The sequence below is a fragment of the Octodon degus genome, unplaced genomic scaffold (assembly GCF_000260255.1).
Source record: "Octodon degus isolate 3935 unplaced genomic scaffold, OctDeg1.0 scaffold00112, whole genome shotgun sequence".
Lineage (NCBI taxonomy): Eukaryota > Metazoa > Chordata > Mammalia > Rodentia > Octodontidae > Octodon > Octodon degus.
Genome location: NW_004524688.1, coordinates 5,372,948 through 5,394,004, shown reverse-complemented (window position 1 = coordinate 5,394,004; position 21,057 = coordinate 5,372,948). Strand labels below are relative to the sequence as shown.

General features: G+C 54.6%; 1 protein-coding gene across 1 annotated transcript; it reads left to right on the top strand.

The window, feature by feature from the left end:
* Positions 1-6,350: 6,350 nt before the first annotated feature.
* On the top strand, positions 6,351-19,711 carry Metrnl (meteorin like, glial cell differentiation regulator). The gene is made up of 4 exons (XM_004639445.2): positions 6,351-6,745; positions 11,608-11,993; positions 18,206-18,265; positions 19,146-19,711. Exons 1-4 carry the CDS (start codon positions 6,555-6,557, stop codon positions 19,463-19,465), a joined length of 957 nt encoding a protein of 318 aa, XP_004639502.1. The 5' UTR covers positions 6,351-6,554; the 3' UTR covers positions 19,466-19,711.
* Positions 19,712-21,057: the final 1,346 nt, after the last annotated feature.

Below are 21,057 nucleotides of genomic sequence, written 5' to 3'. Positions count from 1 at the left end.
GCTGCATCACTACCACCCATCTTGCCCATGTCCACCCAGTGACATTAAGCCACCTAGGTCCTGCCATCCTGTCATCACAGCATCAGCCCACCTTCCCCTCACCTACTTGGGGCCCCAGCCTCCCTGATAGTGGCCCTCCTTCCTGACACCACAGAGGTGATGGACACCATGTGGGCACAGCACTTTCTCTGTAGTCAGCCATATCCTGTGACCCAGCCCTGGCTGCTCCATCCTGCTCAGACCTGGACCTGGCAGCACTGGGACACAGAAGGGTGTGTGCACAGAGACACAGCGGCCATGATGGGGATAAATCCCTTGACTCAGCTATCCTTGGAGCTGAGCTCAGCCTGAGTGCTGTACAGGATGCAACCCTTGGGCTGGGGGAGCCTGATCTCCTACCTGAAGCATCCCAAACCTGCCAAGTAAGTGGCCCCGTTCTTCAGCCTCCTCTTCATGGCCCATACCCTATCCAGAGTCACAGGCCTGGCTCTCTGCCCCTCCAGCTGGGGGCAGTCTCAAGCTGCCTGCTCCCTGCCTCACCTTCTCTAAGAATAGGATGGGACAAGCTGATGACATGGGTGGGGAGTGGCTCTACTGATAGGCTTCTGGTGTAGCATACTTACAACTGCCCCCACCTGCTGGGGTGAATCACCCAGGTGTGGGGCTAGCCACCCACAAGCTAGCCCAGAACTAATAGCTGGGTAGGGCCTGTCCTAGGGCTCTCAGCTACTAAGCCTAGTGAAACTGGGCAGCTACTGGGTGGTGACTGCATCATCCATGGTCTGCCTTCTCAACTTGGGTCCAGTATCTGGACTGGCCAGTGTCCCTACCATGACCACAGCCTAGTAGGGTCTAAGTCCATCCAGTGTGGGCACTGCAGGCTATTTTGAGCCTTGAGGAACCTAATTTCTGGTTTAGCAGATGTTGATCAGGCCAGGTATAGGATCATGGTTCCTCACATGTCCTGGCTAACTACAGGCACAGCTGGTCCTGAGAGATGCCTTCCTATGGCACAAAACCAAAAGCCATGAAGGCAGGGAAGAGCATGTTTTTTCTCTTGTGATAAACTTGCAGGAAAGTAAGAGTTATGGTGGTGTCTCTGGGATCACATCACTGTTCTGAGCTTACCTAGAGCAGCTGCAGAAGCCTCCACCCTCAGCTTATTCTGCAGCATGGTCTCAGGTGGGCCTAGGCGGATGTGCTTGTAGAATTCACATGCAGATGGGGTCAGTTGCCAGGACAGTGCCTGCCTAGCACAGGTCCTCAGCCCTAGACCTCTGAATCCTGTAGCCTCCCCAGCTGGTTGCGGGGTGCAGCCCTATGAAGAGCAAATAAAGGCTCCCAGGTGACCCAGACCCTCATATGAAGCCACAATGTCACTCTGGCGCACACTTTGCTGTGCTGAGGCATGCTGATTCCTTGTGTGGCTTCTTGGCTGTCCACAGCACCAGGGCAGCATAGTTTAGTGGATAGGGCTTCTGCTCAGTGTTTAGAGCAGAAGTGTCATGACTTCTGCAAGCCCCGTGTAGAAGGACTCGGAATTGTGTATGTGCATAAAACAGATATGTAGCCCTCTACACTGGTGAGTTACAGCAAAAGCTTTCAGGTTCTGAGGTTTCATGGCCCAACCTGGCACTGGGGGGGACACCTGTCTTCTCTAAGACACTGGGAAGCTGACTTCTTCGGACATATTTGCTGTGTGTCTCTTCTCGGTTGAGGGGGCTGGGACCCTCTGGTTCTAGGAGACCATAGACCTGCTGTATGTATGTAGAGGCCGACTGGCCAGACTTCATCACTTCTTATTTCAACCTCTGTCATCCAGTGGCCCCACCATATTTCCATCTGTGCTCAATTCTCTGTGTCTTCCTCTTTGGCTAATGTCCTCAGCTTCACCAGGGCCTGGCACCTACTGTGAGCTCTGTACAGGTTCCAGTGGGCTGGGTCATGCCCTTGGCCCTCCAGTCCAGCTCCTATGTTCATCTGTTCTTTCACTATTCCTTCTCCTGGCCAGAGAGGAATTTCCTGGGCCCCAGATTTGCCAGTGTCCCCTTGGAGCTGCTGGCAGGAGAGATGCCAGTGCCCAGCCTAGCCAGGCACATGGATGGCTTAGCACTTGCTGCTCGCACAGTCTCAGCACCTGGGTGCATCTCACTGGCCATGTCTAGACTCCACTGGAACTTCCAGCTGTCATCTTCAGGACAAGTTCACCTTCCAATGTGGTCAGCTCCTTTCCCCACCCCCCAGACTGCCCCCTTCCCTGTTGGGAGGTGTCTTAAGAGATGTGTAGTAACTGGTCAGGTCACTACGGCTTCCTGACCTAGGGACAGCAAGAGGGTGAGGCGCTGCCCAGCCTGAGGTTGATTTAGCAGCTGTTGTAAACAACAGTGATGACGAAGGGGGTAACAATACCAGGAGAGCTGAGCTGCCAGTGGGGCACCCACAAGGTCACACACCTGCCAGAATCTGTCTGGATTCCAATCTGGGTCTTTGAGGCCCAAGCCCACACTCAACCCCCTTGAGGCAGCCACTCAGCCCCAGCCACACTGGTGGCAGCTGTCTTCCTCCTACTCTTCCCTGACACCAAAACCTGCTAGCACATTAGATTGGGGAGGAGGAAGGTGGAGATTCCATGCTGAGGGTTACTGGGTTGAGGCAGGCAGGGCCTCCTGGGATGTGTCATATCATAATTACATGTTGCACACGGCAGTTGCCAAACATTAAATTAGAAGCGTTGGCTCTCAAAGCATCATTTGACCACAGTTACGATAATTATGTCCCTATGAGAAGGTCAGCAGTGAGGGGGGGCTGGGGGCTGGGTGGCAGGGTGACTCAGAGGGTGAGGGTAGTGGGCATGGGTGTTCTCCAGAGAATGCCAAGAGCCAGAGCAAGAGCATTGACTGGCTTCATGCTGAGCAAAGATCCCCAGTTGTGTTCAGGGGAAACAGGAATGTTCTTTGAGTTTTCAGTTTCTGGGGAAGATGGAGACCTCCAGGAAGTGGCTTCATGGTACTGGCACTTTGTATAGCAACAGCCAGATGTCATATGCAGAAGCTCAAAACTACAGGCATTCGATCTGTTGGGCTGTCTGTGGCCCCTGCACTGCTCTCTGGGCATGGTGGAGGAGCTCACGATGCTGCTCTCCACTAAGGGAGAGACTTCTGTCATCAGCTCCCACTGGAGGTAAGTCACATGTGACACCAGCAACCCTGTGTCACTAGAAAGAGGTATAAGGGGTTTATAACACCCCCCACACGCAGCCCTCTCCCCTGTGAACTGCCCAAGCCTCAGCCATTCGCTGCCCCAGGGCCTATGTGGACCAAAATACTCAGAACGTATTGAGGGAGGCCTCCAGTCCACTGCCCACTGCCAGGGAGTCCTGGTGATAGAAGGGCCCCAAAAGTGCACACACAGCTGAACAGCAGATGTCACAACACCCTGGTCCCTGGACAGGAGAGGCCTACGACCTGATGAGGTACCAAGTTGCCCAGAGTGCTTATGAGGGACACTTGTCAAGGAGGCAAGTAGATGGGTGAGAAAAAAGTGAGAGCTCAGACTGCCCTCATCCACATGGACCATGGACCCCTTTTCCTTGGCCACCTAGCTCCAGGTTAGGAGACTTACTCTGCAGCCTAAGGGAGGACTGAGTGCAGGTACCCATAGGCCACTCTAAGTGAGTGCTATAGGGCCTGCTGACACTGGAACCTACTAACAGGGCTCAAGCAGGACAGCAATGGCCTGTCCTCTTAGTTGTCATCATCAAGAATAAGGAAATAGTGGGGCCCTCAAGACCCCCAGACTAGGGCTGGCCAAATAGCTCAGCAGATTAAAGTGCCTGCAAGCAGGTGCAGGGGCCAGGGATTCGATCCCTGGGCCTGCCATGCCAGCTCCACCCCTGGGGCATGCTGAGACAGCAATTGAGACTGGGCTTAGTGGCACACTGCCTGTAATCCCAGCTCTTGGGAGGATGTAAACAGGCGGATCACTATGAGTCCAATCTAGTAGTAAGACCCTGAATACCCTGTAGACTCTTCCCTAAAATACAAAAAAAAAAAAAAAAAAAAAAAAGACCCTTAGACTCCCCAGTACAGGGTGATTCTGGTGGGTTCTAGACTCCTTGATTAGCTCATCTGATATCCTGGGATGCTGAGGATGTCCCTAAGCCTTTTGCAGACACTGTGGGGACCACTGAGGAGCTGGCTCTTCCTGCCATGGGAGCAGGAGGGGAACTACTGAGCCTCTCATGGATTCATCTTGTGAGAGGCTCCCTGGAAGGGAGCTCCATCGTGGAACAGCACAGACAGAGCCCTTTCCTTGAAGAACTTCCCAGAGAGTGTCTGACAGAGACTGGCCATGACCCTATGGGTTCACAGTGATAGCCTGGGAACCAGTTCTGCTAGGCCATCACCCTAAGCTGGTCCATGGGTGAGGAAGACTGGGATCTGGGAATTCCTGCTTCAGGGACCCTCCTGAAGGTCCTGTGTCCTAGAAGGCAGGGACAAATTCCTTCCCAATAGTCTATGAACCCTGCTAGGCAAATACTCATTCTTGACATAGTTTTTCAAATTAGTAGACTTAATTTTTAGATTTATAGAAAAATCAATCAAGTAGTAGAGAGAATTCCCTCATCCTTCCTCTAACCCACTTCCCTGTGGTTAACATATTGCCTATATAAATCTTATGATCAGTGAACCAAGGTAGCTACATTATAAAGGCCAAAGTCTACATTCCAGCTGAGTAGCAGTGGGTTCTGACAAGTGCATAGGCCTTCTGTCCCCATGTTACCATCCTAATTTCCAGACAGCCCTCTGTGTGCAGGGTTGCAGTAGCCTGGGTAGTCTAGCAACAGCTAAGGGTCCCATGACCTTGTGCAGGTCATTCAGATCATTAGCATTTGATGTCAGCATTGGAAGCTGCCTCCACCCATGGAGAGATGTTCTGGACTCTGATAAGTCCTGTGGCCCTTCCAGGGTGGATGGGGCCTGGTGGGTGGTGTGCAAATGGCTTCTTTAGCCCTGCAGAGCACTGGGAAGGAAATGCTGCTGACACAGAAAGTGGCTGCATTTTACAGATGTGCCATTGGTAGTGTAGGCTGGTGGCGCTACTTCTGGTCTCCCGGCCCTTCTGCAGCTCAGTACCTACAATGACAGAACTGGGCCAAGCTACAAGGTGGTTTGGTAGTCTCCAGGCACTGAACATACAGGTATATTGCCTTGAGTCCAGAGAACATCACTTGGTGTGCTGCGCAGGGCCTCTGCTCTGGTTCTTGGGTTGGGTAGGCTGGCCTGCTACAGTCCAGTTCCAGATCCATTAACTACCTCCTAGACCCCTCCTCCTGCCCCAGCTCTCCTGAGCAGCTCCATGCCTGTACCAGTCACTATCCTGTACAGTGAACTCATGATTCAGACCCAGGAGTTCTGCCTCCAAAATATCTTTCAGTCACTCCCAAAAACCTGAACTTCTAAGCCTCTCTCATCATGGAAAGGTGCTCACTGCAAACCCACCCTTAAGCACTGCAGGGGCTGGGGGGTGCCAGCTGCACCCCACCTCAGCACTTCCCCTGGCATAAGGCTCTGGGCCAAGGAAGATGCTCCTTTACAGGCCCCACTGCATGTCAGGCTGGTAGTGACCATGTGGCCACTTGGAGTTGGAATATATTGGAACAATACTACTCACCAGTTTCATGCAGCTAAACATGGGCTTCTAGCAATTCTGACTCCAAAGTTGGGCAGTGACAACGTCTAGGAATAGTCTAGAGTATCTGGAGTGGGGGATTGCTACTAACATCTAGAACAGGGGCCTAAATGCTGCTAAAATTCCCACAAGATACCCACGTCCCACTGCAAATAATTATTCAGCTCCAAACCTCATCTCCGGGGTTGGAGAGGCAACACCAAGCCGGATGGGGTGGGGAGCAGGCTGATGGTGGCCACAGGACCCTGGGAGCCATGGCCTCAGGGACTGAATGCCTAGGACTTCCTGCAAACCCACTGCACTCTGCAGCGATGCCCAGCCAAAGCGGGGCCTATTGGCCCATCTATGGGCTGAGAGCCTGCACAGAGCACAAACCAAGCCCCACCACAGTTCAAGGCCATCCAGGGCGGGCAGGGTCTCCACCCTCGGTGTGCGCCCTCTCTCCTGCTCTTGGCAATGCCCCGGCCTGTCTACACGTCTCCCGCGCAGCGGCCAGAGAGGCTGCCCACGCGGCGGCCGCAAAGGGTTCGCGCCCCTACTTCGGGGCGGGAGCAGGAAGGACGAGGGGCGGGGTTCATGAGGGGCGGGTCGTCCGGGGTAGGGGCGGGGCCTGGCGAGCCCGCCCCTCCAGCTGAGCCGGGACCTGAGGCCTCAGAGTCGCCTGTTCAGTCTCCGGCGACAGCAGCAGGCGCGCATCTCCGCGCGCGGCTCCAGCTGCGCCGGTAGCGGCGGGCCAGGATGGGCGGGCGGTCGCGCGGGAGACTGGGGGAGCTCGCGACGTGACCAGCCTGCACGCGGAGCCCGCCCGCCCGCCACCTTGCTGGGTAGAGAGTTTGCCGGGTGGGCTCGGACCCCGCCGGAGCATGCTGGTCGCGGCTTGCGCGGATGGGGGGCGCGCGGGGCAGCTGTGGCCGCGGCCCTCCGCCCCGGGCGCGTCCCCGCCGCCGACACCGCCGCCGCTGCCGCGGTTGCTTCTGCTGCTGCTGCTGCCGGCTGTGCTGCTGGGTTGCGCTGGCGCGCAGTACTCCAGCGACCTGTGCAGCTGGAAGGGGAGGTGAGTTCGCGGTGCTATTCTGGTCCGGTGCCTCCGCCCCGCCCGGCCGCGGAACAAAAGAGCCCCGCGTCCGAGTCCCGCGGGTCCTCTGGGCGTCCGGTCGGCGGACCTCGGGCGGCAACGCGGGCTTCCCTCACTCCCGGCGGCGCGCTGTCCCAGTCCCGGTCCGGTCCGGGGCGGCGGGCTGCGAGGTGGACACCTGCGCGCCGGGGAACGCGGCCCAAGCTCCCCCACTCCGCCCCGTGAAGGTCAGGCCGCCCTTGGCCACCGCGCCGGGTCCCGCGACCCCTCCTCCCCGCCGGGGTGGCAGCCCAGCACTTCTTTTCTTTAACTGAAGTGTGACAGCAGAAAGGAGCGCAAGTCTCAAGTCGCGAGTCCGCGCGGGCGGGGTGCCGGAAAGCCAGGCGCGGAGGGCGCCGGGCATGGCGAGGGTCCCTGCCCTTCGAGGGCGGGTTTTGTGCCTCGGACGTTGCCACTTAAGCAGTTTGTGCGCGGATGCGCTGGGGGTGCCCTCGGGCCTGGTTGGAGGTCCCCACAGGCGGGCGCCCACCCCACCCCAGCCTGGTTCGATGGGCAGACTGCAGCCTGGACGACTCACACCGGGGCGGGGGCGGCGCTGGCGCTGTGGTTGCTGCCAGCTTTCCGAGCAGGGTGGGAGGTGAGCCTGGGAGGGGCTCTGCGTCAGCTGGGCATGCTGGTCATCCTGGACACTCACAGCACACAGTTCTCTGAAAGCACAGCGACCACATTCACTCACCCTAGAGGGCTCCTGCCAATGGGTGGGGGTGGATGGAAGGATTGAGTCCGACTCCTGAGATCTGGGCACTGTCCACCTCTTGGGAATTTTCAGTTCCTCTGTGCAGAGCCCCCCTGCCTGCGAGAGCAGGGCAAGCTGAGGGCGGATGGAGCTCTGGAGGAGGGTTGGCCTCGGGAATGCTGGCGCCAGCACAGAGCTGGCCTGCAGCCCCTGACTCTGACGCCTCTGCTGGGGCTGTCCTCTCCTACCACAGTAATTAAGGTCCCTGCTTGAAGCTCCACTGGTGAATCAACCAACACCCAACCCAAGGCCTTGGGGTGACCTGCTCCAGCAGATCAAAAACAAACCCAGTCCCTGTCCTGTGAGCCTGAGTTTCCTGTAAGCCAACTGCCTTTCCAGGTTTCAGAGCACTGTGCCTGCAAGCACCCCTTCCTTCCCTGAAGCTCAGGGGCGGGCCAGTGTCTGCTCCAGCAGTGCGGTGGTGGGGGTGTGCCCCAGGTGTGTGCACATCCTCCTGTAGGGCCTGGGGAAGCCCAGAGAGACTAGCGCTCCTCCCAGCGACTCCTTCCAGGGCCCTCTCTCAGAGGCAGAGCTGGCTGGGTTTCAAAGGGCAGCTGCCTGGACTGTGGAGCTTGACTGTCATCTGCAGCACTAAAAAGGCACCTTGCCTTGGGGTCTGGCCCTACTGATGAGTACATCTCTGCCCCCAGCTGACTCACTGTCAGGGGGCTACTTTGTGTCAGGGGACTAACTCCGTTTATGATTTTAGGAGCTGTTCTACAGACAGTTCTAGGTGGAGGGTGCTGAGATAAGCGAGATTCTGATCCTGATAGGAAGGGAGCTGCTTTCTAACACTGGCCACTCACATTTGATGCGCTAAGACTTTGAGGTGTTTCTAAGCGATCACGCTGGAGATTTTGCAATGCCTCTCCCTTTGGAAGGGTGGAACCAGCACCCCATCTTTATGAGCCAGGGCCATAAAGATGGACCCTGAACTTTGCCACTGCCATCAACTAGGGGCTGTGGGAGGTACACTCACACTTGGACTGCCTCTTACCAGCTGAGGAAATGAAAAGCACTACTTGTCAGCAGAGCCTTTAGGTTTCACCCTGGCTCTGAAGCTCTTCCCAACTTCAGTAAACCAGAGACCAACATCTTGCCCTGCTGGCTTTAGGCGTGCCTGGCTGTGGTGGGAGTGGTGTGTAAGCTGGCCCCTCACTGATGCTTTGCCCCATACCAATGTGAGATTTACCTTCCCTTCCATGAAAGCACACAGGTCTGTCCACCTACACATCATTGCTGAGTTTTTTTTTAAAGCCTTAATTCAGCCTAATTAATGTGTAATTATATCAGCCTTGTGAGTTCCATGAGGTAGATTAGAACCACAGTTCTGCCTACATCCGGCAGCTTCGTCAGAGCAGTGCTTAGTGCATCACCTGCACCTTGTAAAGATGGTAAAATATGATTAGTGGAGGCCAGGGATATAGCTCAGTGCCATAAGCACTTGCCTGGCAAGTGCAAGGTCTTAAGTTTGATCCCCGGCACCACACTTACACACACACACACAATATGATTAGTGTAATCAGTAATGATTCACATTCCCAGTCATAGATACTTTGAAGAGATTTTTTTTTAGGTTTGCTGCGGGGTTGGATATTTGAGGTGAGAGATTTGGAGTACCAGGTATTCAGGTACAAACCAGCACAGTACAGACTTTGACTCCACCAAAGATCTTTAATTATCCAGCTGAGGGGTTCCTTGGTTTGCCTTTTCTCAGTAGCTATCTCAAAGGGTATCTTGTGCATCACACAATGCAGATTTTAGTGGGAGCACTCCCGTGCTGAACACCTGTTTGGGTTCTTATTGACTGTGATGTTTTAGAAAGTGAGATGCTACAACCACTGGTCTGGGAAGAGTGTGGGCTCTTCTCTGGGCTGTTGAAGACATCAACAAAGGTGAGGTGACAGGTGCCCCATTTCTCAGAGGCCCACCTGAGTTTTGCATCCTTTTGGAGACCCTCCCATGTTGGCTGCAGTGGGGGCTATGATGGTCACCTCTTTCTCTGGCCTACAGAAAGCCCAGAGCTGGTATAGGGGGCTGGTGACCCTGTTCCCCTTCCCACCAGGGGCATGTGGTGTTGTCAGAGGTCTGTGAGTCTCTGATGTGGGTCCGTACCCCCTGAGCCTCCAAGGAGCAAGCAGAACCTCAGCCTGGATGGTTCATATTGGGGAGCGAGTTGAAGATCGTGCTTCTGTGGGGACAAGTGTCAGCTGCTCCTTGATGGGAGGAGGGACAGAACAATCAGGTTTTGACTATAGAAGGACAGAGCTGATTATAAGCATGTGTGGCAGCCACTCACCATTTAGTTTAATTTTCACCCAGCACTATAATTATGCCCGTCCCTCATAGGTGTCAGGTGAACTTGTGTGAGTTTTATTGCCTGTAATTTTGTCAGTTTGTTCTGTGTGTGGGGCCCTGCCAACATCTGCAGCCAGGCTGGCTGCTCATGACCCAGGACCTTGTGGGGGTGGGGAGCAGGTCAAGGGGTTCGCCCTCTGTGTTTCCTTCTGATGTGGTCGGCAGGGTGACTGAGCAGCCAGCCTGCAACCAACCTCATCTCAGGCGTGAGGTTTTGGGGGCCCAGAACATGAGTCACCAGCAGTGAATGTGAACCATATGTTATACATTTTCTCCTCTGCAGAAATGTTTCTGGTAACTCACTCAGACTAGGACTCGATATAGTGTTGCTTATTTCACATAAAAATCTCAAGAATGTGGGTGAACCTGAGATCTGATCAGAACCGAATTTCATGTAATAAAACACTGGGCTGAAGTCACTAGCACACTGTCAGGCCCACTTGTGGTTATGACGTAACCATGAGCGACAGGCTGGCATTTACATTAAAGTTCCTGCAGTAGAAACGTCAACGTTCTTGGTGGTTTCAATTTCTTGAAAACAACTATCTTTCTCAGGACCTACCTCAGCAGGAGTGAGCAAAGGATGAATAAACACACACTATGCATTTTTTTTCCGATTCAGAGCGTAGGAGGTGCAAGATCATCCTTTTACTTCAGGGGTTCCCTTTAGTCCTTGTCCTCAGCCTTGTCTCCCACCCTTGAGAGGATATGCCTTTGTGCTTGTACTGGATTTTGCTTTAATGATACTTGAATTTTTTATTTTATTTATTTTTTATGTATTTGGTACATGGTCTCACTACACAGCTTGGACTTGTAGTGATTCTCCTGTTTTCAGCCTCTCCAGCACTGGGATTATAGGCATGCACCACCATGCCTGGACCTGGTCGCTGGCTTAGTGCACCCAGGGGTGGGGCTGGTGCAGCATGTGTTGCCAGGGAAGCAGGTGTTTAGTCCAATGAGCTATTTTGCATTTGAATTTATTTTTGATAATACAATTGAAGGTGTAGGAATTTCAGGCTTGTAAATGAATGAAAAATGGTCAAGTCATCACCTTAAGGGAAATATATTTATGCCTGACCACCACTGAATAAGTTGGGTGTAAGAAGATGGTGCTCACCCTCATAGCTGACAGCCCCAGCTTGCGAGGAGGGGTGCTGGAGCTTGGCTGCACCTACAGTGCCCCTGCGCCTGAGGTTCGTCATCACCCATGTCCATGGGCTCTGCACTGTCCTTCCCCTGACTGCGTAGGCCTCCTGGTTCAACAGGGGTTGGTGCCAAAGTCCTACAGTGCTTCCTTGGGGTTCAAAAGCACCCAGCAGGTCTTTGCTTCTCATTTCCACTGTTCCTAGAGCCTCTGTGTCCCTGTCACAGATGCACTGAGACTTGAGATCAAAGCTGCAGGTCAGGGTGCTGTGAAGGTATGAGGCACCTATACCACCGGGGGTGTGTGTCAGAGCTGTGGCTCACCCCACCCCGGTGCTGGAGCAGCCTCACTGGGAGGATCTTGGGGGAGGAGTGTGCAGAGCTGACTGTCACTGGGCACACACCCCCTCCTCCCAGAAGAGGGACCCTGCCTTGTACCCCTAGAGGGCTAGGGGTGCCCAATTGGGCAGTGGAATTGCTCTAAGTGTGTGGGTGCTAGGAGTCTGGGCCCCAGGCTCTGGCTGACTCTGTCCCTTTTCCACAGTGGGCTGACACATGAAGCACACAAGAAGGAGGTGGAGCAGGTGTACCTGCGCTGCTCAGCCGGCTCTGTGGAGTGGATGTATCCAACAGGGGCGCTCATTGTGAACCTGAGGCCTAACACCTTCTCACCCTCCCGACACCTGACTGTGTGCATCAAGCCTTTCAGGGACTCCTCGGGGGCTAATATTTATCTGGAAAAAACTGGAGAACTGAGACTGTTGGTGCGGGATGGAGACAGTGAGCCCAGCCGGGTGCAGTGCTTCAGCCTGGAGCAAGGAGGCCTATTTGTAGAGGCGACGCCCCAGCAGGACATCAGCAGGAGGGCCACAGGCTTCCAGTATGAGCTGATGAATGGGCGCCAGGCGCTGGATCTGCATGTGCTGACCGGTAAGTGGTGTGGGTGCACTGTGCTGTGGTTGCAGGCCCACTCTGGGCTCACCAGACCTCTCCAGGGTTCTTCTGTTCCTCCTCTGCTGGTATGAGGAATGCACTGCATGTCTGTAGCATGGACAAGACACCTTTGTCATGCCACCATTGCCTAGGGAACACCTGAGTTCCTGAAGATAGCCCCATTAGAGAAGTTGGGGGGGAGTTGCAGCTTGAACCTAAACCACCTTTGAAATTTAGGCTTTTCCACCAAAACCCCTTCAGGTAGAGACTGCAGTTAATCTGTGGGTCTCATTAGGTCCTGGTGTGTCTGACCTTGCAGAACAGTGTTTGTCCTCAGGAAGTGTGCATGGGGGAGCACAGCATCTTCCAAGGTGGCCCAGGATCCTGGTCCCTCACGTTTGGTCATAACTCATATGAGAGGGGGATTTTAACCCTTCAGATTGTCCCATCAATCAGCCTGAGTGTTTACTAGCAGCACAAGACTGTGATATCCCAGAACTTGGGGCTGAGTCTAGTTCTGAGAGTTTTGTGGGTGAACACTGTCAGGACTGAGGAAGCTACATGGGGCCTTTGTGGAAGGTAGGGCTGACCCCACTCTGCAGGGCAAGTTAGAGACCTATGGGAGAAGGCTTCTGTGTACAGAGGAGACACCAGGAAGTGGCTGTGAGTGGGAGAGTGGCCAGGTGGCTGGCAGGGATTGCAGGAAAGGAGAAGCCCCTTGTAGGGACAACAAGGCCACCTCTGACCATGCCAGTCCTCATCCCAGTGTGTGATGTATGGACCCACATGAGCTTCTGGACAGAAGTTCCCTCCAAGGCTATATGGGTGGGGTGAGGCTGTGGATAGGCCAGGTTTCAGGGGCCTGGCTTTGGGTTTTCTTTCTTTTCTTTTCTTTCTTTCTTTATTTTTTTTGAGAGGAGCAAGTGCTTCCCGTGTGTCAGGGGGAAGCCGAAGTATCATGTATCACTATCGACAGTGTCAATCTCTTCTAGAAAACTCTGATGTGAGCAAGCAGGATCTGAGTTTTTGGGATACCTGGGCCACTGGTCAGGGTGGATGGAGCGATAGGGGAGGAATGCACCTGGCCTTGAGGGTCTGAAAATGAGCTCATCATGAAAACAAACCTGGAATGACCTGAATACCACATTGAGATTGACCAAAGTGATAGCCTTTCAACTGGAGGCAGAAAGTGCCAGGGCAGACACAGGGAACTGAAAGCCTCCCTTGTACTGGGGACAGGTGGGCTGGCCTGAAGCTGTTCCACTGCAGTGGCCTTTCTGCAGCCTGGACTTTGGTTCTTAGAGCCTTTGGGTGGGTCTGCCTTCACTGCACAATGGGTGTCACACACCTGTACAGCCAGGTGCCTGCAAATCCAGGTGCTGCTTGTGAACCGGGAAGACTAACAGATCTCCCACCCCTGCCCCTGCGTGTACCAGCTTCCAGGTTGCGCACTGAGGCCTGTGGGGTTGGTTGAGCTGCCCAAGGTTCCTGTGTGGTCACGGAGAGGTGGTGGCCCTGACATCTGTGCATCTCCTTAACCGCATAGGCAAATGTCACACTGGCTCTGTGCCCAGGACTGTCTTGGAGGAGGGAGTTGGGTTCCCTCATTACTCTACTGCATACCACCCCCTGGCTTGTGCCTGTTAGAATTGAGCCTGTAGGGGTTCTAAGCACCTTGCCAATGGTAAAGGCTCATTTGAGGCAGCCCAGCCATGAAGAGATCATCAAACCTTCGGGTAGGACAGAGCCTCGGTTGTATTGGGTACCCTGAGAGCCAGGACCTGACCCTCCCCTTCAAGGCACAGATGCCTGCTCCCCTGGAGGAGTAGCACCTCCAGGGCCTTTCCTGAAGGCCTTGGGCCGCAGAGATTGGAGAGGCTCATCTCCTCTCCCTAGGGTATTTGGCTTTGATCAGGGAATAGGGGCTGCTAAGCCTTTAATGCCTGAGGAATGGGTACATAATGTGGAATGTTGGTGCCTGCCATCTGGCAGCAGCCACATTGTCCTCCTGAGGCCAGGCAGCTCCGATCTCTCTCTGGCCAGCACCAGGGTCTCCCTTGTCTTCTGTTCTAGCAGGAGTTCCAACAGTGCAGGCTGAGGGTGTACGTGGCCTGAATGGTCACATTAGGAGGAGATCCAGCTCTCCAAGGAAGCACAGGTTCTAGTTTGTGCCAACACAAGTGAGCAGAGGTTCTTTGAGCTGAAGCCTAGCAGACACATGGGCACAATCAAGCCTGGGTCTTCACATAGCCAGGAGTAGGCCTGCCCCTTTGGACAGTTCTGCATGACAAAAGGTAACTATGAGTCCCTGTGTGTAGCATAATTGACTTCCCTGACATACCAGTAGCTAAGAAGACCAGAGCAGAGGGGCAGGCCGCTCATCCAGTGATAAAGTTAGGAGCCAGGTGGGAGGTGACGCTGGTCCACAGCATGGGGATTTGGTTGCCACCCAGTAGGTTATGTTCTCATCTCTGCTGCTTGGGTCCCTGAGCAATGTATACTCCCTCCAGTACCTGAAGAATCTGGCAGGACACAAACACAGCCACAAAAAACTACAGATGCAAGTCCAGGACAAGGGGCCGGTGGGGTTGTCTGGCATGTGCCCAGGCCCAGCCACCCAGGGAAATGATTATCACCCATAGACTGTGGTGATGGGGTGGTTAGTAAGGCTCGGAACCTCATTTGGTTGCAGGGAAGAGGCACAAATGGACCTGCAGATTTTACTCTGTTTCTCAGGATGACATCTTGGGTACTTGTGGCACAGCTCCCTGTGTGCTCTGGGCTTTTAGCAGGCAGTCAGGTCAGGGACAGCAGCATTTCAGGCATATGATAGAGGGAAGAGGAGAGGACACTGATGCTGAAGTCACTGTTGCCCTAGCCCTGGCTACCTCACCCCCATCCCCTTTAAAACCTGCTCTGCTTGCTGAGCCTGAGCAACCAGCCTGGTTAGTACTGAAGCCTAGAACTGAAGAAGCTAGATTCTTTCCCTGAGCTTCCCATTTCTCTGGTTGTTTCCTTTCTGGCTTCAGGGGACTTATCTTAGGCTGCTGCAATTATCCTGTGATTGTCTTTCATCTTTACCATCTCTCAGCTTTGGGGCAGGGAGGGTCTAGCATCCACCCACTTCCTGCCTGGGAAGCGAGAGGGACGCCAACATGGCTGGAGAGCAGGTGAGGATACAGGGGCTGGCACAGCGGCCCTCACATCCCGGTGCTTCCCAGCTAGTGCAGACTTCCAGGGAGCCCCAGCTCCCCTTTACCTGTGGCTCATTGCTTCCACCTGGTGCCCTGCTTTGCTGACCCCAGCAGGCTGTGCTGTGGGAGTCTCCCTTTGGAACTTGGGTGTGTTGCCCGGGCAGCTCTCACCCGTTCGTCCTGTGCTCCATACTGGCAGGCCAGCTTCTCATGTGCAGCCACTCCTGCTTGCTCACCCTCGCTGCACCACCATGCTCCCCACTGGCACCTGCCCTCCCTGATGGCCCTTCTGAGGCGGTACTCTCCCCTCACTCAGTCTCACACGCTTTGCTGAGCAATTCCAAAGCTTCCACCTTCAGCCCTGGAAACACACTGCCATGTGTGCCTGACCAGCACATTCCACAGCCCCAAGGAGCCCAGCTCTGATTAATGATTGTTTCCAGATTGCCATCCTTGGAGTCCACACTGAATTTTCCATGAAGGTGACCTGTGCCCTTTGAAGCTCAGAATTGAAGACAGACACCTCCAGGGTGGCGCTTTGTTAGCTCAGCTGGTGATGGTGTGGCTTACAGGGGCCTGGCGGTCTCTGGCTACAGACTGCCCTCCAGGGCCCATGCCTTCTGGGGGTGGATGGGCCTGAGCCAGGGCAAGCTGAACTCTGGTGAGGGGAGAATCTCCACACTTTGTCCCCAGTGTCCTGCAGAAGTCCCAGGGCATGTGACTCAAGGGAGGGTGAAGCTTGAGGGTGTGGCTGCTGCTGTATACTACAGCCTGGGACCTGGTCTTGGGGCATGTTTGGGGCTGTTGGCTCATCTGCCTATGATGTCCGCCATAGCGCAGGGCTCATTATCTCTGGGTAGCTCCTGGGGATCACTGCTCTCTTGCCTCAGGACTGTGTGGCCCAGAGGCTTCCTGCCCAGCGCTGCCAGGTGGGCTGTGGTCACTGTGGGCTTGACTGTTCACCCATGCTGTTGTCACCCTGGCTGCCTCCACTTGCATGGGGGACCCTGGGCTCAGAGCTCCAACTCCATGGCACTGAGCAGGCACCAGCCAGGATGGAAGGTTCCCCAAAGTCTCATGTCCTGAATAAAGATGCCACCCAAAACATGAGTACACTGATGCCCACAGTGCTTATGGGCCTGGGGTGGTGAACAGCTGGCAATGGAGGGCACACCCCAGCTGGGCAGGAGACCCCCTGCCAACTGGGCAAACCCACATGGAGAGATGCAGTGTGGCTAAGAGGATATCACAGGAAGGAGAGGATCTCCCACCAGCCAGGTTGGGGTGGCCACCAGAGGGGCTCCAGACCTGTCAGTGAAAGGCTACAGATTGGAGGTAGGGTGGGGGTGCAGTCCTCTGATGAGCAGAGAGCGGGGCCAACAGGTTCTTCCTGTTCTGTGGCTTCTCCTTTTTCTGATAACTGAATAGAAGCAGAGGTGCTGGCAGGTGGTGGGTGGGGCATGAATCAGCAAGTGCACAGCCTGGGGTGGTGGGAGGTGTCTGTCCCTGCCAGCTAGGATAGGACAGAAGGCCAGAGCTCTCAGAACCTGCCTGCCCAGGAGGGCTGCAGACCCTGGGGCATGGTCTCCACTCCATTAATGCTGTATACAGGTTGGGGGCTGGGTACTTCCAGGTCCTCTCTGAGCTCCTGCTACAAATGTTTGGCCTTTTTGCTGTGGCCAAGGTACTGGCCTGTGTTCCACCTTGTCCCCCTGGCCTGAGTCACCAGCACTCATATGGAGTCTATGTAGCTGCCAGGCAGGTGTCAGCTCTGCCTCACTCACCTCAGGGTGGTAAGGGTGGATGACCAGATGTGCAGATGGTATTAGCCTCTTCCAGAGCACCCTGAGGAGAGGGCTGCCAAGCCTTACAGACAGGCACATGAAGGGGAAACTTGTCTCACTGAGATTTCACACTGCCAACCTTCTAGTGAGTTAGGAAAACTGTGGCCTACTCAGACAGGTGAGGCAGAAGGCTTGAGCTCTGCAGGAAGAGCAAGTGGTGTGACCACACTTTCCTGGATTTGCCCTGGGACATAGTGAGACTGAAGTCTGCAAAAAGCTGCAGGGTCTGGAGTTTCTGTTTCACATCTATGGAAGTGGGGTGAAGAGCAGGCTGAGAGCCACCCTGGGAGATGTGTGTTGTGCAAGTCTGGTTTTGGCCAGCATGGGACTCATTGTGAACAGACTTGGCACCTTGAGTTCTGGAGACAAAAGGCCCTGAAGTTACAGGAGCCTCAGAGTAGGATCCGTGGACACAGCTGAGCTGGAAAAGTGTCTGGGTGCTGCTGAGGAGAGGGCTAAGCTCATGGTCTTGACCAGAGGCCTCAGGTCCAGGGCAGGCAGGCACAGTCTCCTTCAGAGTCTTGGCCTTGGTGCATTTCCTAGGTAGTCTTTGAGCCCTGGCAGATGGAACCCTCCTCTTGGGTTGTAGCTGCAGATGGATCTAGAAAAGGAGGCATCTCGACGCTGTGGGCGGGGTCTTCTTTTGTAAGGATTCTGACATCCTTGAAGTGGTCCAGCTTTTTGGTATATGGATGTGGAGGCTGGGTGTGGGTGAGTTTGTTGGGCATTGTGAGGGACAGACCATCTCAGTTTAGCATGGAGATGGCTTCATGTGTGCTGGGCACATAAGAATGATTTTTAAGTGAGTGGAGTGTTGCTTATCTGCACGACTTTGTTAACAAGGTAAGCGGGAGCAGGTGTGCAGCTGCCTGTCCTGTAGTCTTGCTTTTAGGGTGGTTGCTGCTCTGTGAGCTCTCTGGTCCTGGTGAAGCTGAGGAGCCTGCATGGTGGGGCTCTCTTGCTCTGTGTGGTTCCTCTAGGGTATGGCCTGACACTGTGGGCGTAGTATTGGCCACAGAGGTTTGAGCACAGCTTTGAGTGATTGTCAAGAGTAGGTTAGGGTGTCAGGCTGAGGGTGGTCTGTGGCTGCCTACCCTTTACAACTGGGAGGGCACCATCCGGGGCCCACCGCTGTCCGGGCTGTGTACTGACCGTGCTCTCTCCTCTTCAGCCCCTTGCCGCCCTTGCAGTGATACTGAAGTCCTCCTCGCCGTCTGCACCAGTGACTTTGGTAAGTGTGCCTTCATGATGTCTTTCTCATGTGCTCACGGTTCCTGCTTTGTGCACAAGAAGAGCCTTCCAGAACTGGCGTTGAACTTCCTCGTAGGGGATAGGACTGTGAAGCTGTGGGTGTGGCCTTCCCTGTCACTGGAAAAGGTGCCTGTATACACATCCTCGCAAACCAACATTCAAACCCATGAGGACATACACATGCTTCCACATCCTTACACTTGTCACAGGCCTACATGCACACACACATGTACATAGAGAAGTAGGGTTGATATTCTAGGTGACTCCACGGGCAGCCTGGGGCACCCCTGTGTTGGCTGTCACCTTGGAGGTGCTTCAGTCCCTCCTCCAGGTCCCCTGGTGGCTGGTGTTTTGAAGTGCTAGACAGCTCAGGGCCATGGTCTGAGGAATGAGAAAGCCTTGCCTGTGGTTTGCATAGCACTTAGGGGAAGGCTTGGGTTGGAGAACCTGGCTCACTGGCCTGCTGCCATGATGGTGCCGTGTTAGACCAGGCCTGGGATGCCCCAGCTCTGAGTTCTTAAGAGGACTCTGATACAGCTCCAAGGACTGCATGATGGGTTGGGCTCCTTTCTGCTTTCTGGGTCCTGGGCTGGGCTCTAGAGCTGTGGCAGGGTCTCTGGGTATGGTCCTGTTGGAGCTGCCAATACCAGCCCTTCTCTGTCCCTCTCCTTGTATGACCCTGTCCTCTCAGCTGCCCTGTTGCCTAATGTGACAGAGCTGCCAAGCATCTTGCTATTGGCCTGCATATTTTCTTGTTCTCCCCTGGAAAGTTGGGGCCATGAACAGGGCGACATGTACTACTGTCCTTGGCTGGCAGTGCCCACTCGACTCCACTGACCCTTTGTCTGTCTCCTCTGCAGTTGTCCGAGGCTCCATCCAGGATGTCATCCATGAACCAGAACGCCAGGAGTCTGTCATTCACCTGCGGGTGAGCAGACTCTACCGGCAGAAAAGCAGGGTCTTCCAGCCGGCTCCAGAGGGCAATGGACACTGGCAGGGCCACGTCACAACGCTGCTGGAGTGTGGTGTGCGGCCGGGCCATGGGGACTTCCTCTTCACTGGTCATATGCACTTTGGGGAGGCACAGCTTGGCTGTGCCCCTCGCTTCAGTGACTTCCAAAGGATGTACAGGGATGCAGAGGAGAGAGGGCTGAACCCCTGTGAGATTGGCACAGAGTGACCATGGGCCTGGGTGCTGCCCACCTTCTCCTGATGAACTCCTGCTGGCCGCTGGGGGCTGTAAGCTAGGGCTGTGGGCCAGGTGGTATTCTGGCCTGGTGCTCTGGCTGTGGAGGTACGTGCTGCTCCGACCCCACAAGATCCCAGCCACGGACATCCTGACTGATTGGAAATGCTGTAAAATGCAAACTAAGTTATTATTTTTTTGTAAAAAAGAATGTCCATAGGAAACATTCCTATGTCTGAAGATGTGTTGGTGTACCATTTAATGCTGTTTTAAGATCACCCTAAGCCCCTGCATGAGCTTAGGATGCTGATAAGGTGCCAGGTTGGGGTGCACAGGGCGGTCAGTGAGAATCTGCATACCCTTCAGAGTTTTTGTTATTGTGATCAGAATTTATGGGGCCAAATATGTATGTCTCTCTTTTGTTATTGTCTTGTTTGGGTTTTGCTGTGTGAAGAAGCTCAGGTGCTGTGGGCTTCCCAAGCCGCAGGGTCTGACCGCAGTGGGGTCTCTCTCCACTGGGTCAGCAGGGCATCTGCTCAGGCCTTTCCTTTCTGGGCCTGTGGGGCCCCTGTTGGACACATCCAGAGACTGCTGTCTAGCCTCAGTCACTCTTCCCCTGCCTTGTTCCTGCTGATCACTGTCACCTTCAGCACTGCCCAGTCTCCTTCTGTTAATTCCCCGAATGCCCAAGCCCACATCTTGGGACAACCAGGTCCTGGTCTGAGCCAGGGTCAGTGGCCCCCATGACCTCTGAGGGTGTTAGGGTTCTGTGCTTATTGTAACAAATCACCATAAATGAAGCACCTCAAGGTGTGGGTATTTTCTCAGTTTTAGAAGCCAAAATCCAGAATCTGTGTGGCAGGGCTGTGCTTCCCCTGGAAGCTCTTCCGGCTTCTGGTAGCTCCAGGTGTCAGGGCTTGTGACCAGTTATTCCAGTCTGTCTCTAAGTCCCAGGGCTCCTCTGCTGAGTGTGCCCAGGTCCACATTTGTCCATTCTTATAAAGACACAGTCCCTGAGTCAGGGCCTACTCCAAGACCTTATCATCCGACCGGCAAAGACCCCATTTCCAGCTGAAGTCACATGCAAAGGTTATAGACAGACATAAAACGGGCTGGGGGCTATTCACCTCATAGGGAATCCTGAGAGTGAGAGGTAACCAGACCCCATCTGTGTGCTCGTTTGTGAATCAGACAGTTTTTCCTGTCTGGAGGTTGAGTGCAAGGGGGGATGAGAGAGTGTTGGGTAGCTGCTGAGCACCCTGCCAGCCTCACACTGTGAAGCACTGGTCATCAGTTCACTTGCCCGCACAAGTGTGTGTCAGCTCAGGCCTACTTAAGGTCAGGCATATACCAGCTCAGATTGTGCCAGCCCAGGTCTGCAGGTTCCCACAGGTTACAACAGGGAGCAGGTGCTTGTGGGGCAAGGGCATGAGGCAGGATGGTTCGTGCCGGGCCAAGCCCCATTGTGGCTGGTGATTATGACACTGCCAGTAGGATGGGTCACAGCCCAGAGGGGACAGGCTTTGGAGGAGGGACCTGAAGCCCTCCTGGTTGCTGCTTTCTCTGCAGCACCAGTGGGGTTGGGG

What these genes read in the sequence shown, in the direction of transcription:
- Metrnl (XM_004639445.2), top strand. Translation starts at nt 6,555, where the DNA reads ATGCTGGTCGCGGCTTGCGCGGATGGGGGGCGCGCGGGGCAGCTGTGG. An exon ending in GGATCTGCATGTGCTGACCG is followed by an intron (nt 11,994 to 18,205) that starts GTAAGTGGTGTG and finishes TCTCCTCTTCAG; the next exon opens with CCCCTTGCCGCCCTTGCAGT. An exon ending in CGTCTGCACCAGTGACTTTG is followed by an intron (nt 18,266 to 19,145) that starts GTAAGTGTGCCT and finishes TCTCCTCTGCAG; the next exon opens with TTGTCCGAGGCTCCATCCAG.